This window comes from Ictalurus furcatus, chromosome 10 (assembly GCF_023375685.1).
Source record: "Ictalurus furcatus strain D&B chromosome 10, Billie_1.0, whole genome shotgun sequence".
NCBI lineage: Eukaryota > Metazoa > Chordata > Actinopteri > Siluriformes > Ictaluridae > Ictalurus > Ictalurus furcatus.
The window spans coordinates 15,730,206-15,748,122 of record NC_071264.1 but is presented as its reverse complement, the minus strand read 5'-3'; the positions used below and the strand labels follow the sequence as shown (position 1 = coordinate 15,748,122).

The 17,917-nt window shown below is 38.1% G+C and overlaps 2 protein-coding genes across 3 annotated transcripts; one reads left to right on the top strand and one right to left on the bottom strand.

The window, feature by feature from the left end:
- Window positions 1-1,423: 1,423 nt before the first annotated feature.
- Window positions 1,424-8,776, bottom strand: calr3a (calreticulin 3a). The gene is made up of 9 exons (XM_053634518.1): window positions 8,553-8,776; window positions 8,037-8,138; window positions 7,630-7,833; window positions 7,374-7,468; window positions 5,433-5,642; window positions 4,353-4,466; window positions 2,449-2,592; window positions 2,128-2,220; window positions 1,424-2,038 (listed from the first exon to the last, which is right to left on the bottom strand). Exons 1-9 carry the CDS (start codon window positions 8,641-8,643, stop codon window positions 1,820-1,822), a joined length of 1,272 nt encoding a protein of 423 aa, XP_053490493.1. The 5' UTR covers window positions 8,644-8,776; the 3' UTR covers window positions 1,424-1,819.
- A 48-nt stretch (window positions 8,777-8,824) lies between these two features.
- On the top strand, window positions 8,825-17,666 carry c10h19orf44 (chromosome 10 C19orf44 homolog). 2 transcript variants are annotated; one of them, XM_053634516.1, is made up of 8 exons: window positions 8,825-9,851; window positions 10,654-11,259; window positions 12,278-12,563; window positions 14,032-14,108; window positions 14,189-14,630; window positions 16,636-16,725; window positions 16,935-17,101; window positions 17,527-17,666. In XM_053634516.1, the coding sequence occupies exons 1-8, from the start codon at window positions 9,732-9,734 to the stop codon at window positions 17,614-17,616; spliced, it is 1,878 nt and encodes a 625-aa protein (XP_053490491.1). In that variant the 5' UTR covers window positions 8,825-9,731; the 3' UTR covers window positions 17,617-17,666. The 2 variants fall into 2 exon arrangements, with proteins under 2 accessions (XP_053490491.1, XP_053490492.1); XM_053634517.1 differs by having other exon boundaries at window positions 16,935-17,133; window positions 17,527-17,610.
- The last annotated feature ends 251 nt before the right edge of the window (window positions 17,667-17,917 follow it).

Genomic DNA, 17,917 nt, shown 5'->3' with positions numbered 1-17,917 from the left:
TAGTGATTGTACAGCTTGTATAACAGTGTAAATTTGCTGTCCCCTCAAAATAACTTAACACACAGCCATTAATGTCTAAACTGCTGGCAGCAAAAGTGAGTACACCCCTAAGTGAAAATGTCCAAATTGGGCCCAATTAGCCATTTTCCCTCCCCAGTTTCATGTGACTTGTTAGTGTTACAAGGTCTCAGGTGTGAATGGGGAGCAGGTGTGTTAAATTTGGTGTCATCGCTCTCACACTCCCACATACTGGTCACTGGAAGTTCAACATGGCATATATATATATATATATATATATATATATATATATATATATATATATATATATTCTATATAAAGTTGAGGTCATAAGTTTACATACACCTTGCAGAATCTGCAAAATATTAATATTTTTTATTTATTTATTTATTTAAAATATGAGGGATCTTAATTTTTTTTATACTGCCCTGAATAACCTATTTCATATAACAGATATTTACATATTGTCCACAAATACAAGACACAGTAATAACTAAATTTACACAAATAAACCAGTTCAAAAGTTTACATACACTTGACTCTTAATACTGTGTGTTGTTACCTGGATGATCAACAACTGTGTTTATGTTTTGTGATAGTTGTTCATGAATCCCTTGTTTGTTCAGAGCCATTAAACTGCCCATTGTTCTTCAGAGAAATCCTCCAGGTCCTGCACATTCTTTGCTTTTCCAGCATCTTCTGCATATTTGACTCCTTTCCAACAGTGACTATATGATGTTGAGATCCATCTTTTCACACTGAGGACAAATGAGGGTCTCGTACACAACTATTATATAAGATGCAAACATTCACTGATGCTCAAGAAAGTAACACGATACATTAAACCGGATGATCCGTGTAAATTATAATTTTGTCTTCTGGGAAACATGTAAATATCATACGAGCTTCTGAAGGGCAGTACTAAATGAAAAAATGAGATCTTTAAACAAAATAATAAAATTATTTTTAAATTGGTGCAAATTGTTATGAATGTGTAGCTGAATGATTATGAATACTGGGGCAGCCATCTTGGACAAGTGGCAGATGATAATATAGCTCCACTTTGAACTTACATTTGTAAATACAGCCTCAATCATTTTGGGGGAAAAATAGCAAAGTATTAAAAGGAGCAGGACAATGTTATTTGAAACAAGGTTTTATAATAAATAAATAAATAATATTTATGCATGTATTGATTAAATAACTGGTTGTAATAGTATCCTCATAGCTCAAGTGCAAAAACAGACAGAAATGCTACACAAGAAACTTGCCTTGTCTGATGAGCTACACGTGTGGAAAGAAAATTTTTCATTCTATTCCTTTCAAGTTCTTATAACTATGTTTCTGCTAAATAAAATAAGTTAAATAATGTTTTTAGGTAATAAATGACAAAGGTAAGCCAGGCAATGGTTTAAGAAAATCATTTATTTAAAAAAAGTGCAAATAACCTAAAAATGATACACTCATCATTTTTCCCCCCTCAAGACATGATGGCAATAATCCAAACTCTGTCTAATTTAGTTTTACGTGTGACTTTGGGTGGGAATTGGAGAAGCCGGGTAGCAGCAGTAGAAAAAAAAAATCCAGGGCACGGCTAATATCTCACAGGATTAATTTATGATTGAAAACAAAGGGGCACGGCAGTGGGAAAACAATCCTCACCATCTGAACTGAAATAAAACCACAGCACACCCTTACTCTATTGTCCTGGTTGGGTAGTTAGAGCCCACAGAAAGAGCTTCACTGAGTGGGGGAGGATCAGTAGGTTCTCCTAAAATGCGCTCGAAAGCTCTGACACCGTCTACAATTCGTCTTTAGAAGGCTTATCTTCCTCATCTTCTTCATCGTCCAGCAGGTTGGGCTCCTCTGGAGTTTCCTCCTCCACGTCCTCTTCTTGTTCGTCTTCGGGTTCGTCGTCATCTCCCTCGTCACCTTCGCTTTCCTTCTTGTTCTTCTCCTCCTCTTCCCTCTGCTTCCTCTCCTCCTCTTCCTGCTTATCCTTCATCTTCTTCTCTGGGCCCTGAGGTAATGTGACCATTATGAATGTTTGTACAAAAACAATATGCAAATACTTAAAATATTATGAAGAATTTGTGCCAGTGGATATACCTTTGTGGCTCCCCACGTCTCTTTGCCAAAATCTTCTGCCTCCTTGACATCGTCAGTGATCAGGAAATTATCAAAGATGGTACCAGATTTGACCTACACGTATAATACAAATATGATTTATAAACACCATCACCACTGCATAGTATTTATGGTATATATCTAATAATGACAAATGAACTTTTATAGGAACAAAGGGAATTTGCTTTTGTGTATTGATGGCCAATGACGATCCATAAAAAGATTGTTGATACTGCAGGTTTATATAACAGATTATTTACCATTTTTAAATAATTTGTTAAATAATTGCCCATCAAACCATACCTGCCACAGGTCCAATCCGAGAACTCCAATATTGTCATATTTGTAAATTGAAGTATCTGGTGTATAATCTGGGTTGTTGATCTCAGGATGCTCCCACGTTCCTTTGTAGTTGGGGTTGTCGATCTGCTTAGGTTTCCATTCACCCTAAAAAAAAGAAAAAAAAAAGAAAAACAACCACACAAAATGGTGTTATTCAAAATAGCAGGGATTTGACAGCTGTACAGTGGGCAAAGGAAGCTGGAAATAAATCTGAGTTACTATGTAACAACTCAAACATAACCAAACTGGATTTTTAATATTATAATATTGAATTTGAAATATTTTGGGATTTAAAACAAACAAACAAACAAAAAAAGACAACAACAAAAAAAAAGCCAGTGAGATATGCCTTATGCGTTTGAAGATTAAATGATCTTAGGAGATGAGAAGTAGGTGTTTTTTTTTTTTGTTTTTTTTTTTAAAAGGATGTAAGGATAGCATCATTATCTTGGTGGATCTGTATGCTCTGTATGTGGTATAACTATCGTATATGATTGTTTTCATGATATCCTATTTTGCAGAATTGTTGATTCTGGCTGGTCAGAAGGATTTTTATAACTGCAGCTCTGACAGTAGTGCAGCTTCACAGCAAATCAGAGGTTTGTATTAAAGTACTCGTTCTAATATAGTATTATTTCTTTCATTTTCAACTTTCTTTAACAATTAACTACACGGGGGGGGGGGGGAGAGGCTTGTGAGAGAATAATCATTTATAGCTATTCATGGACACAAACTAGTTTTGCAGACATTCCTGTAAGATTAACTGTAACTATAAATAGATAAAAAAGTATGACATGTCATTTTTTAATCAATATAAATGTGTTACGTGTGTACTGTTAGTGGTATGAGCCATATAAAACACATCAGGACGTGCTGTTAAAGGAAAATAATTCACTTTGGGGTGATAACAGTAAATCATATCATGCAATTATTAATTATTTTCCCATAACAGCACACCTGCAAGATTTTAGTCCTTACTACCATTACATGATAATACGATTTGTGTGGCTATTATGTATACATTGCATTAGCGGGTTTTTCTCTATTTTTCATGTTTTAGCCCACATTCACCAAACTTAAACAATTATAAATTTCCTCAGCACGTTACACAAATTTTATGTATTCATTTTAAACATCACATATTTTTCATTTTACAAGTGATTAATCCGTCAATTAATCAAACAATCAAACTTTATCTATCCCCAGCGAGCAGTTTAAAGCTGGATCTATTCATCAGCAGGAATAGTTTTATTTTAACTACACTAACCACATTAACCACACTCCACTAGTCTCTTGTGTTTCGTTTTTCCTTTTGGGAACCTCGAACAAACGACAGCCTGACTACAGCCATTCACGGCTCAAAACAATATATGACAACTTGATATCTGTTTATAAAGAGACGTACGGGACCTCAGAGGAACTCCAATTATTTTGGCACACATGTGTCCAACTCCCTGAGAGCCAGAGTATCTGAGCCAGAGTCTCAGAAGAGACCTGCTTTGTATTGCTTCAAAGAACTCAAGCCCATATATCTAAGGAACAAACACAATTCAATTAGGATTGGATTTGTGTTCTTGATCTTAATAAGTAATTTGTCCTGTTTTGATCCTAAAGCATTATTTGTGGTCATAATTAAAGGGCAACACCAGACATATGATTGAAACCTGACACTTGATTAAAAAATATAGACTCACAAATATTCCTTTTCCAGCACGTCTGCAAAATCAGATCCAAATCACATACTTCTATTTGAAATTTGTATTTTAAACTATTCTTAAAGTGTTATTTAAAAAAAAATGTTGCTTAGGTGGAAATGTGAAATTGATGGAATTGTTAATAAAAGCTCAAAATGCTACATGATGTACCTTGTACTCGGGGTTAGGGATCATGGGTGGCTCCCACACGCCGTCCATATCTTCGTCCCAGTCATCGGGCTTCTTGGCATCAGGATCAGGAATGTTCTCGGGTTTATCCCAGTCCTGACACAAACAACACAGAGCAAGCAAGGTTGGGATTTAAAGAAATGTAATAATATATTTTGGGCAGCTAACTGATTAAAACAGAGCCGTGATGGACATGGCAGTGTTTAGCTTTTTTTGTTTGTTTGTTTGTTTAACAATCTCTTGCATTTTAGATCAGCTTCAGGTTTGTTCAAGGACCCCTTGCTGCCAAACCAAAAGTTCAGGGGGTGGAGTCAGACTTGATCAAGCTCCTCCTACCTGGGTGGAGTTGAACCAAAATTCAGGGGGTGGAGATAACTTCAGGGTGTTTTAGGGAGCGTGTCTGATGTTCCGTGTTGTACAGCATCACATGAGCTAGGGCTTAGAGATCAGGTCAAGTTCCACCCCCTTGGTTCTGCAGCAAGGACTATATCAATTTGTTAGCCAGTAAAGCCTATTGCACAGGGTAGCAAATTATTGCTGGTCAGAGCACCTATTTGTGCCAATATGAAAAAAGTGGCTCGTGTGATGCACAATAACCATAACAACGCTCTTAAAATTCCTAGTTAGTATCGGCTAACTAACTAGCCTAGCTATTATCAGTAATAAAGATCAGGGTATGAGGAGGGTGTTTGCCTTTCCTGTAGTTCTTGGGGAAGAAAATCAGGAGAAATTGCTCTGCTTGTGTGACTTTACTGTATGCAGCCACAGTTAAAGTGAGAGGTCACATCACATATTGGTGAATGTCCCAAAAATAGAGAAGTTGTTTTTTCGTTGGAAAAAAACCACTGGAATACTGGCAATAAAATATTTTCAATTCAACATTCCATAAATCTCCTCATATTTGCTCACAAACACATTTTTTTAAATCCAGCACATTTTCCTCAATGCTTGAAGTGTGAAAGCAGCTTATAAGTACTTAACACATAATGTTTAATAATTAGGAATTTAGATGTATGAATTTATGTACAACTTGTCTGAATTGCACTCCTGGCTGAGACTAACCTCTGGTTTTGTGTCCTCAGGATCGTCGATTTTGGCGCGGTCGTCCCAGTCCTCAGGCTTCTTTGCCTCTGGATCCTTGATCTTTTTGGGAGGAAGGAAGTCCCAGTCCTCCTCCAGAGACCCCGACTCCACTTTCTCATTGTTGATTTTCACTTCGTAGGTCTGGTCGGGCCGCAGGATCAGTGTGTACAGGTTTGTGAACTCGTCATCCTGATAAGAGAGAGAGAAAGGCACTACTCAGTAATTCCATTAAACATATCTTAAAGCTTTGCAAATTAGACAAATGAATCACTGATTCACAAATTTCAGTGATCCACAACCTTTTCATTAAGGAAAAACAACAACAACAACAACAACAACAACAGTTGTTCATTTTCTCCAGTGCTGCTGCTATTTTGTAATTATTGTTTATACTGCTTTTTGTGTACACAGCATGTTTTACATCGGTTTAATGTTTGTGAGTAGTAATCCACATATTGGATCAGGGCATTCAATTCTGTACTCATGAAAAACATTTACATACAAAAGGCATTTTTAAGAGACCGACCAACAGATACTATGCCCTGAGAGTCTACTCACATATATTATTTGGAATACAAAAATGGAAGCAGACATTTATCAACAAATGTAAGTTAAGGTACAAAACATTTTAAGTAACTTTTTGTAAAAATAACTAAAAGGAAGAAAAACAGGAGTGATGCAAAAAGTAACCAGTTCCTTGTTTTTAATCATTAACACAGGAAATCAGCCCTGAACCCTGTTTGTAGTACATGTACTGGATTGGTGAAGATCTGACACGATCCTGTTCTTCATTGTCCGTTCTTTAAAGCTTTGCATGACTTGTTACCAAGACAACAAGTATGTCAGCTGAAAACCAGGCTCAATGTAAACAAGACTAAATCAGTCCTCAAATTATTCATGAAATTCTTTTTTTTGTTCATTTCTGCTTGCTTTAAAAATGCCCACAAGCGCAAACAACCTTACAGCTTGAACGTTGTTCGTGTGTCATATGTTATGTCTATGGACAGATTTTTTAAATTAAATTTATAGCATGGGGATAAATATGAGACACTGCCATTGCTACCTAAAGCATAATTATAAGCATAATTGAACTACTGCACCTTATACACATTTTTCTTTGATGTGCAAAGATGAATTAAAACACTGACACAGATTTATTAATTCATGAAATTAAAATAGGACATTGCACTAAATCTAAACTTTGTGTAAGCATTATGATTCCCATTAATAACATTTTAAAATAAACTTATGCATGTTTTGTTATAATATGTGCAAGAACAAACACATTAGCCAATTACTGACTCACAGATCATGGGTTTGAGTTTCAATGCACTTGTCCTTTCAACTCATTCTGGCTAATGCAATGCAACTTCTCAGGTACATTTAAAAAAAACCAAATGACCCCAAAACATGATTAATAAATGTGAAATACCTCATCTTAGCTTGTTTTTTTGTTTTGTTTTGTTTTTTTGTGGTTGGGGATGTGGTTTGTCATGTGCGAAGAATGGGCCCCCTGAGTCATGCATTTGTAATTACTTGTATTTATAAATTATCCTACTAAACAAAGTCACACTAAGTGCAGTGTGTAAATGAAACTGGCTTGGGGATTTTTAAGTAGCATGGGGTATAGAATTATGATATTTGTTCCTGTTTGTGTGTCAGTAGGACACTTTTGGTTTGGTTTGTAAAAATGATGTCAAATTGTACTCCAAATAGCCATTACCATCATTATCGTTACTGTAATTGTGGTACAGCGAACGTAAAGACATTTTTACTTCCAGAACATTCTCAGCTCTAAAGCATGTGGTTATTTTTTTGACAATATTCCCTCTAAAAAAATATGCTTGGTAAGCTGACTTTTATAAATGTATTACGATTCATCACAACGTATTTAGAGTATTGTTAAATACAGTAACTCACTTTGCATCGGATGTCTTTCTTGATCAGATGGTTCTGTCCTTTGTAGTTAAAAATGACGTGCACTTTCTTGGTGCTGTAGCCACAGATGTCAGGACCTAGTGAAAGCAAAAATAATCCTCCATTTTAGGAAAAGAAAAATATTTATGCTTTTTACTTGAAACAATTATGCATAATTAAGCTAATGTGCTACTGAACAGATCCTCACACAGGTGTAATGAGGTGGTGAGCGTCATAGTCGTGTGTCATCACAGCTTACCAAACATGAGGTAATACTGAGATTCGCCATGCATGTCAGCCTGGTCCAGATCAGCTGGGAAGATTTTTACATAGCCACCTCCGCAGTCGATCTTCTGCTCGTGTTTCACTGTGAACTGAATCACCAGAGGTTTACCTTCATTGCTGAAAGGCTCAAACCGACTGGACAGGGCATAAAACCGGGCATCCTGGCTTGTCTGAAGACCTTTGGTACAAACAAACAGCAGAATTCAATATCAGGAAAAGCTATAATATACAAATTTGAATCAGTGGTGAATGTAATAAAGGTGACTAAGTTGCGTAAGTGCTCACAGTCAATTTGCATGGTTCTCTCTTTGAAAGTGAATCTATTTGCTTAGACAAAGTCATGAAATGTCTGAGTGCAGCTGGACGAAAATGAAACTTCACCTTTGTCGAGCTCTGCATCACCATAGAACTTTCCTGCAGAGAGTTTCCACTGTCCATAGTCTGATTTGTGCTTGGACTCCAACCATCGACTTTTAAATCCTTCTGCAAGAATAAAACACGTTTTATGATGTAAAAAATATGTGGACGTGAAAGATTCGTGCAAGATAAATATTATTTATCCTTACCGCAGCCTATAAATAAAAACCAAACCATAAGGCTTATATTTATTAAGAATTTTAGAGCACTGATACTTTTGTTTATTTATTTATTTAGTTTTATGTTGTGGGAAAAGTCTAGAATACAAACAGATCATTGACTCACATATTATTTTTTTTATTTTAAAGTCAATCAGCTGGATTACGATGCAATTATCTTAACTGATTAACCTAATAGATATTGAGGTCTATAAGACATGACATACTTAGTATCAGCTAATTTATATTCCGTTAGTTATAATATTTCCCAGGACTGGAGGGTCGAAATGAGTGAAGGAAAGCAAACAAGCGCTAACGTTACCTCCATCCAGAAACTGCTCCTTGAAAAACACCGTCGCGTCGACAGTGATACCGACAGCATATACGGCAAAAAGTGCAAGGGAAATTTTCATATTTGCACCTGTATATCGAGGTAATTTCTGACAGCCTCGGGCGACAAAAATGAGCGAGTATTAAAAAGGTAAAGAAGGGAAATGTGCCTCCGTCAGCTATCTGTTCCTGCACAGATGGCTGCAGTTGATTGGTCCGACGCTCAGCCAATCAGAGGAGACCACGAGTTAAACGGCAGCGTCGCGCGCAGAGACAGTGGGTGGTGATGTAGCCCCGGCCCATTAAAAATAGTATTATTACTATATTATTAATAACAATAATCATTTCAGTATTTTGTGTTCTGGTCTTTTGGACTTCTGGTATCTATTCTGTTTTATGCGTTTTTTGTGAGATTTCGTTATATTTTATATTAAGTTTTTTTTTCTGTAGCCCAATCAACGGTTAAAAAGCTTTATGTTCCATAAACATGCGCTGTTCATATTGTAGCTAATTTTTTACTGACCAATAAGTTCATTGGTCTGTAGTAACCGATATGCTCTACTTTTAGATGCATGAAAAAATATCAAATTAAATCATGTATATAATGTATAGGTCCACAGAAGTAAAGCACAAAGGATAGTAAAAAAAAAAAAAAAACCCGGCACATACAACAGAAACAAACTCGAGTAACAATATTGTGGATTTACTTCCGTAAGTCATGTGACGCTACTTCCGTTGTCCGGACGCTTTTTTGGTCGTTATGGTTAACTGGAAAAATCACAGTTCGACTTTTTGTTGTTGTTGTTGTTGTTTATCTTAATACAAAAAATGTTTAATTTAAGGATACTGTAAAAGTTGTATTAGGTATTTTCTTATCTGAATGCTAATGTTGCTGCACAATCATGTGAGTTGTCGTGATAACGGGAACCAAATTAGCTGGCTAGCTGAACTAGTTAATGTTTTATCCAATAAGGAAATGTTTTATCCAATAAGGAATATATAGAATGAGCGACATCGATAATGACAGATAAACATAATCCGTCACTGTCAGTTAGCTAACACTAGTCGGTAATTAAAATACAACGCAGTGTTTCTATACAGAACTAACTATCTAGCATCTCGTTGTAGTAATAGTATTGTGTGCGAAAAACAACAGTATTTATTATTTAAAATGTGGACTCGTGGAGGCATCCGCAGTTCAGCTCTGGACAGGGCAAAGGCTCAGCTCTCTGGACAGAGAGTCACAAACAGCGGAACATTAAGGGATGATAAAAGAGAAAACGTGGTCAGTGTAAGTAACTCAGCCTCATAACTCATCTGCTGCTGTGGATGGTCTCACATCCATGCCAGGGTTTGAAATTTTCACGGTTTGATAAACCTAGTCTAAAAATATCACACAATTAAAACCACACAAGCCAGTGGTGAAAAAATTATAACTAAATAGTTGTACAAAAGTATTTTTACACATCCTTGTATAAATACCATAAACAAAAGGCAACAAATATCCCCTAATTGTTCTTTTTCAGAAAGATGTTTGATTTAGAAGATATAATGAGAGTTATTTATCTGTAAAATCTCTTACACGCGCTGTATTTATCGAATTGTCCTTATAATTGGAAAGAGAGAGCGGCTTTAAGGACAGGAGGCATGCTGAGCCCAACAAAAAAACATCCCTAACTAGCATGACAGTGTACATCACTGCTTAAGCAAAAACCTAAGAACTTAAGAGCTGCTGCTGTAATCCTAAAGACTGTCCTGTGCTCTTATTCACTCGTATTCACAATAAACTCCTATTGAACAATTTTTCAACACACTTTCAATACTGTTTCACTTTACAGTATACTGTACTGTTGTAGGAGAGGAATGGTTTATAATCCCACTCTCTGGGTTTCCTTTTTTCCTCATGTGGTCACAGGGACCTCACCTCTGTTGCCTCTGGCTTTATTAGTGAACCAAATCTACATCTGGATCTCTATACAGCTGCTTTGTGAGAATATCTGTTAAAAGCGCTGTACAAATAAAATGGAATTGAATTAAATGAATTGCATAATGTGCTTCCTTTGTCAACAATTGAACCTTTCTTGTGTTCTCAGGCCAGCTTTGGAAAAGTCCTGCAATCCAGACAGATGCCTGTGCACAGCCTAAGTGATCTCTCCTCAGGCGCTGAAAGTGAAAAGCAAAATTATCATGCTCATCCTGATAAAACAGAGCCAGTAGAACAGTTTGGCATGGGTGGTGGAAGTAGATTTCTAAAGAAGAATGTTAACAGACAGTCGTCATCTGCTGACACAAGCAAGGACAAGTTCATCCCTCAGCGTGGCTCACAGAGTGTGGCACTAAGCAGACTCGTGCTGATCGAAGACCGCTTCAGAAATCGTACAAACAGCAAGCTTGGCGTAGACACTGTTGCAGACCACAAATCCAGTCTCTCTGTCCAGTCCAGCAGTGAGCTGAGTGCCACCAACAGGAGCCATTTCCTTAAAAAGAAAACATCCAGTCCTAACAGTCAGAAGGAGTCTGAGAGGCCACATACAGATATTTGCATGGGCCCTACACACTCAGTGTCTCTTATGCAAAAAGGTGCGAGTGTAGACAGCGATGAAGAAGACATGCGTAAACTCCTAGGAGAATCCTTCGAATCACCAGATGGAGTCAAAGACATGAGACGGACAGAGACGAGTCCTCAGCGGGCTGTTAAGGTAAAGCTACCTTTGCAGTGAATACTACACTTACGCTCATCTAGATAGACTGCAAAATGAACAAGCAATATATACTAAATTGTCAAAGATTTGTAGACACCTGACCAATCACACTCATATGTGCCTGTTGAACCTCTCATTGAAGATTTAGCCCCCGTTGCTGTTATACCAACATCCAGTCTCCTGGGAAGACTGCTTGGCTGTGGGGATTTGCTCATTCAGCTACCAGAGTATTATTGAGGTCAGTCACTGATGTCGTGTGTGGTGGCCTAGTGCACAGTCAGTGTTCCAGTTCATCCCAATTCATCCCAAAGGTATTCAGTGGGGTTGAGGTCAGAGAGCTCTGTTGAGGTTTGTGCAGGCCAGTCACGTTCTTCCACTCCAAGTCTTGGCAAACCATGTCCTCATGGACCTTGCTTTGTGCACAGGGGCATTGTCATCCTGGAACATGTTGCAGCATACAAAGACATTTAAGAAAAAAACCACATATGGGTGTGACGGTCAGGTGTCCACAAACATTTGAAGGTTGGAAATATAGTGTATTTCCAACCTTCAGCTGTCCAGTTTGGGTGAGCCTGTGATTCTTGTTTTTGGCTGACAGGAGAGGAAACAAGCCATCTCGAGGTTTAACGTGCATTCTGAAATGTTTATTTGTTCATTGTGGTTGTAATGTGTGCTTATTTGAGTTACTGTAGCCTTCCTATCAGCTCAAGCCAGTCTGGACCATTCTCCACTGACCTCTCTCATCAACAAGGCTTTGCTGTCAGCAAAACTGCCTGGAAATATTGTTTTTTTGCTTTTTTGCAACATTCTGTGTAAACTCTAGAGACTGTTATACTGTTATCCGAAATTCTCAAACCAGCCCATCTGGCACCAACAACCATGCCACGGTTACTGTCACTGAGCTCACATTTTCCCTCACTTTTTTCCCTCTGAGTATTGTAAAGAGCTTCTTGTTATTTATCTGCTTGCTTTTTATATATATATATTTTCTCATAATGTATTTCCATATACACAGACATACAGGAAAAATAGTAAAGAGGTTGACGTGCCTGCTCCCGAGCATAAAGAAAAGCAGCCAGTTCAGTCAGCATTCGCAGCACAGCATTATAAGAGCCCCTCTCCATCACCACCGTCATCTCGTAAAATCTCCTCACCCAGCAGGCCTTTCTCCCAGAGAGCTGACCTCAACTCGTCACTGTCCTCAGCGCCAGATCACAGTGAGATTAGGTCCCTTGAGGAGCTTTTCCCCATTGCCTCTGATCATGATGACACGCAGAGTGAGAGAAGTGTGCTATCTGATGGTAAGAAGCAAGATATACACTCTCAGCATTAATCCGTAGCTACAGATGAGTGACAAATTATGCTCAAAATTTTACATTCATCGAACCATTCTTGTGCTCTGTGGATGGGGGTGGGGTCATCCTGGAAGAGACCACACTCTTCAGAATAGAAATGTTTCATCATGGGTGATCTGTTGTAAGAACTGAGGGGACAAGTAAATTGCCAGCAAAATAAATTAATGCCCCCACTGCATAATAACCTTTAATTTGTCACCTGTTTGTAGGTCAATCAAAATAAAACACATCAAAATTGAATACTGTTTGACGTTGATCCAAATAAATTTCTCATTAAAGGGATAGTTCACCCAAAAATGGATCAGTTACTCACCCTCATGTCATTCCAGACTATCGTTCAGTGTCGGCACACAAATTAAGACATTTTTAATGAAACCTGAGATTTCTGTCCCTCCGTTTACAGTTCAATAACCAAAACTTTCAAGCTCCAAAACATTCATAAAGGCATCGTAAAAGTAATCTGTGTGAGTCCAGTGGGTTAATCCCAAATTTATGAAGCGAAACAAATGCTTTGTCTGCACAAAAAGACTAAAATTAAGTCTTTATTCGCAAAATATCTACACTTCTGCACTTCCTGCGGACAATTTTTGTCCGCTCTCGACAAAAAACATCTGCGCTTGTGTCAACACAACGAGCATGCGTCATGGTTCTCTCGTGAACATGCATCAGAGATCTATGCTGAAGTGACGATATTTTGTGAATAAAGACTTAATTTTAGGGGTTTTTTTGCACACACAGTATTCATATCGCTTCATAACATTGGGATTAAACCACTGGAGTCACACGGATTACTTTTAAGATGCCTTTATGAACTTTTTGGAGTTTGAAAGTTTTGGTTACTTGAACTGTAAACAGACGGACAGAAATCTCTCGGGGTTTCATTAAAAATGTCTTCATTTGTGTTCCGAAGATGAACAAAAGTCTTATGGGTTTGGAATGACGTGAGGTTGAATAATTGATGACAGAATTTTCATTTTTGGGTGAACTATCCCTTTAAGATGTGTTTATTGATCCATTAGATGGAATAATAATCACCTGTAAACCTTTGAACATGATTACTTTCACAGAATCCTTGTGTGCCTTCTCAGTATTTGCATCATGATACACAAATTTGAAAAGATTTATAAATGACTGAGGTCTTTATATTTTATATGATATTTAGGGAGATAGAACCAAGTTCATTAGAAAATGTTGCAGTTCGGTACAAACAAAAAACATCCATGGGATTGGTCAGAATTCCTTCAGGAGCGGAAGGGAGAGATTTTAAAAAAATTATTAAATCAGGTTTTAAAAACCTTACACCGTTTAACATCAGTGTATGTTCAGTTTTGCTGAGATGGAGATCATTTTTGGCTTGCAAAATAAACAAAACAGGCAGTTGTTTTTGATTGTTCATGTTTCCACACCTCTGCAGATTTCAAGTTAAATGTGATGACGCTGGACGATTTGGCTCCTGATACCCTTAATATAGCTGGATTATCAAAAGAAAAGGTAGACCCAAGATCATATAATAATATATTATTAGTTATTCTGATATAACAATGTAACACGTTGTGTTTGTTCATACACAGTCTGCTGCGAGTCCCCGGGAGCTCAGTGTGTTCTCAGCCGGAGAGATCCTGCACAAGCCTGTGGATGAACCAGCGTGGTACGAGAGTGACTTCGAGAGTGAGATCCAGACCGAAATGGCTCAGAGTGTGGACGACATCTCCGAGCATCTCTCTGGTGGAAGTGAACATTCCTTTGTAGCTTCTGAGCCTCAGTCTCTCTCAGCTAAATCAAACGGCGATGATGATGATTACATGCTCTCAGGAAAGCCTTCCAAGTCCGAGAGTGTCCATTACAGTAGATCTGAGTCCAGTTTAAGCCACGGCAGATGCTCTGACACCCCGTCCTACTCCAGTGACGCCACGCATACTCACACCAATCCACAGAGTCCCGGTGTGAGACGACCCAAGAAGGATGCCACAGTGCAGACGCAAGCAGAGGGACTCGCTTATATGTGGTCTTCTGGTAGGTCTTTAGTTGTTCCTCTTAAGTGAATGTGCTACAGAAATAACTGCAATCAGATGGACAAGAGAGTTCTCACTTAACTTACAAGTACATAATTGGGTGACTAGTTGGTCAGTTATCAATTAAAAAAAAAAAATCCAAAAAATGAAATATCCACAATTTCCACTTATCCCAAATGTAGCCAGTCAGCCATTTATAATATCAACTTTTTTTTTTAGGTACCGAAGCTAATAGGTTACTGATGATGACAAGGCTAATGAAGATAAGTAATGGAAGTTTAGCATCGTCCAGAGTTTACCAATGGTGGAACGATCCCATTAAATGTATTCATGGATTTAATGCAGAAATTGCCAATTGTTAAATAACAATCATATAAGTGAAGAAAAAAAAAACCCTTTGGGCAAATTGCAGGAAAATAATATAATGCCCATAGTAGCTCTGTCACGATACCAAAAATCTAGTAGTCGGTACCGATACCACCAAAAGTACACGATACTCGATACCACTGTATGGTATAAAAATAAAATTTAAAAAATTTAATTAAAAACTCTCCTGGAGGACATCCTCCTCTGGCTGATACTGAGAGAGAGAGAGAGAGAGAGAGAATGAATGAATGACTGAATGAATATGAATGAATGAATTGTAGTTATCAAATACTGTCTGACAATGATTGGAGTTGCACTCTTGAACGCGCGCGCGCGCACACACACACACCTTATACTCTGAATGCAAGCATTAGTTTAAATTCACTGATATGATGGCAGGCCAAAAAGATTTATTAAAAGCATGAACATTTGAATAATTATTAGTGACATTAGGCTACGTTTAGCTGACAGGACACGGGCTGAATGGCGATGTATGGTGGCCCATTCGGAGGTAGTCTATAACATTGCAATGCGTTGGCGTCATTAACAAATAACTGTCTATCGCAAACATTACATGGAGCATAACGTTAGCTGGTTTCACGGCCACAATGCAGCTGCCACAAACATAATATAGGACCGTCTTTCAGGTGCTTCGCCAAATTCCAGGTGTTTCCTCGCTTTGTTTGAAATGAACGATAGCATCTGTTGCCCACCGGAAACCGATACTAGCTTTCCTCTCGAGTCGGGGCGGAGCTAAACTTGTTAAGCTAAGCTAAACTTCTGTAGTTTTTCCCATGTGCTTGTAGGCGTTCCTCTTCTTCTTCACCACTTGTGGACCGACTAAAACACTTGCGCGTATTTGCTGCCCCCATCAGGTCCGGAAGAATCGCAACCTCGGTACCTCCATTAGAACCGGGTCCAACGCTAGTGCAGAAAAACAAGTACCGTCACGTTTTAAGAATGTTGGTACCGAAGTATCGGTTCTCGTGACATCCCTAGCCCAATGCAAAGACAGTTACTGTTAAGTTTGTTTTTGTTGTTTTTTTTCTTTGCAATAACAGCACATCCCAAAGTGTTTTTTCCTCTTATACCACAGCAATTTATAATTGAAAACAATTTTTTGTAATTAAAGAATGATCAGTCTGAATCCATTTATAGATACACTGAATATTGTAAATGGTCATGAGACACGTTAGTTCCTGTTATCACTTACGTTGCAGCAGCTATAAACAGTTGCTCACGCACCAGCCTCTTGACATTAATAACACAAAATGTAGCTTGTCATGTTACCAAGAAACTGGAAAGCACAAACTCCTGGCAGAATACTTCAGGAGACTTCTTCACCATATAAACTATTACCTGTTTTCATTTGTGAAATAACTGAGAAAAAGTAATATGTTTTTAAAATCTGTTTATTATTAGGCTTACATTATGTTGTGTGTTTGCCACAATCTCTGTGAATTAGTTGTTACTACAGAAAGAAGTGCATTGAGTTAACAACCGTCAGAGCTGCTGTTATAGAAAACTAATCAATCAATCAAACCTCTCAGATTTGATTATTTAAAAATGCTATATAGTGTGTATGGTATACAACCAGGGGATATATAAACCAAGTGGATATGTGACTGTTTCCTGAGCAGGTCAGTCTGTACTGGACCCATCAGTAGGAATGTCCTACACGGATCCAACGCCTGTGGCGAGTCACATGATCAGCACTGAAGCTATGGAAGGTAGGAGACCCCAAAAGCATGCTATTTTGTCATTTTCCATGATTCAGTTGCACAGCATTTCCTGTGACACATCAAATCCACACAGTGCTGTTACTCTGATATTTGAGGTTCATACTAACCAGGCTAGTTTCCACCTGGAAGCTTTCAACCCCGCAGTTTATGAACACAGCTGTAGACTGAACATCTGTGGGCTCTCTTCTGTCCTGCAGCATTAACGGCGTACAGTCCTGCTGTGTTTGCTCTGAACGACATGCTGAGGCAGCAGCTCACACTGACCAGGAGCTTCATCCAGTCCAGCAGGCATTTACACCAAGCCATGCTTGAGTCCCTGGGGCCCGCCGACTACAGATACACCACGCTGGAGGACACGAAGGAGGTAAAGATCTCTTAAGAAGGTGACTTTTTTTGGTAAGTGATGAGGAGAAATTCGCAAATATTTTGTTCACTCGACTGTAATGTCTAATTCATGCAGATGCAGTGTGTAGACATTTAATCCTTGCTAAGTGGTTTCAAAATTTGTCATTAATCGACATGGGGCTGATGATATGATTAGATATTCCCATAAATTATGTCTCAATATGTTTTCTGTCAGTATCACTAAGCATATCACAGATATTTCAGGATAAACATTAAATCTGTTTAAGTACAAATGCATTACTATGTTACTGACGAACCTAAATCTTGGGAGTCATGAAAAGTCTTGTATTGTGAAAGAGGTAAAATATTTCTGCCATGTCACCAAGTGCTAAATCTAATTACATTTGAGTGTGTGTTCCTAACTGGATCTCTCTCTCTCTCAAGTTTATCCGTTGTAACAGGCCTCCTAAGCTGACCTTGGAGGATGCACTGGAGGAGGTGCTGCAGGAGATGAGGGACTATCACTATATTTGAAGTGCACATTTACAGAATTGTAGATGGAACAAGCTGCACAAGGAGAAGCTCTCATTCACATACTCAATGCTTCTATGTAATGCAAAATGCAGGTTATTTTTTAAATTGTTACTTCTGTGAGGTTTTCTATGGTGAATTTTCCCATGCTTTAAAAGCAACAGTTAAAGTATACTGCATAAATGAGGTAAATGGAATTCGGTCTGGATAAGGGCTTCTACCAGATACCGTAAACGTAAGCAACATTTACACATAAGCATGATGATGCTCAGTGCCTTCAGCTAAATGAGGATAGGAAGGTCAG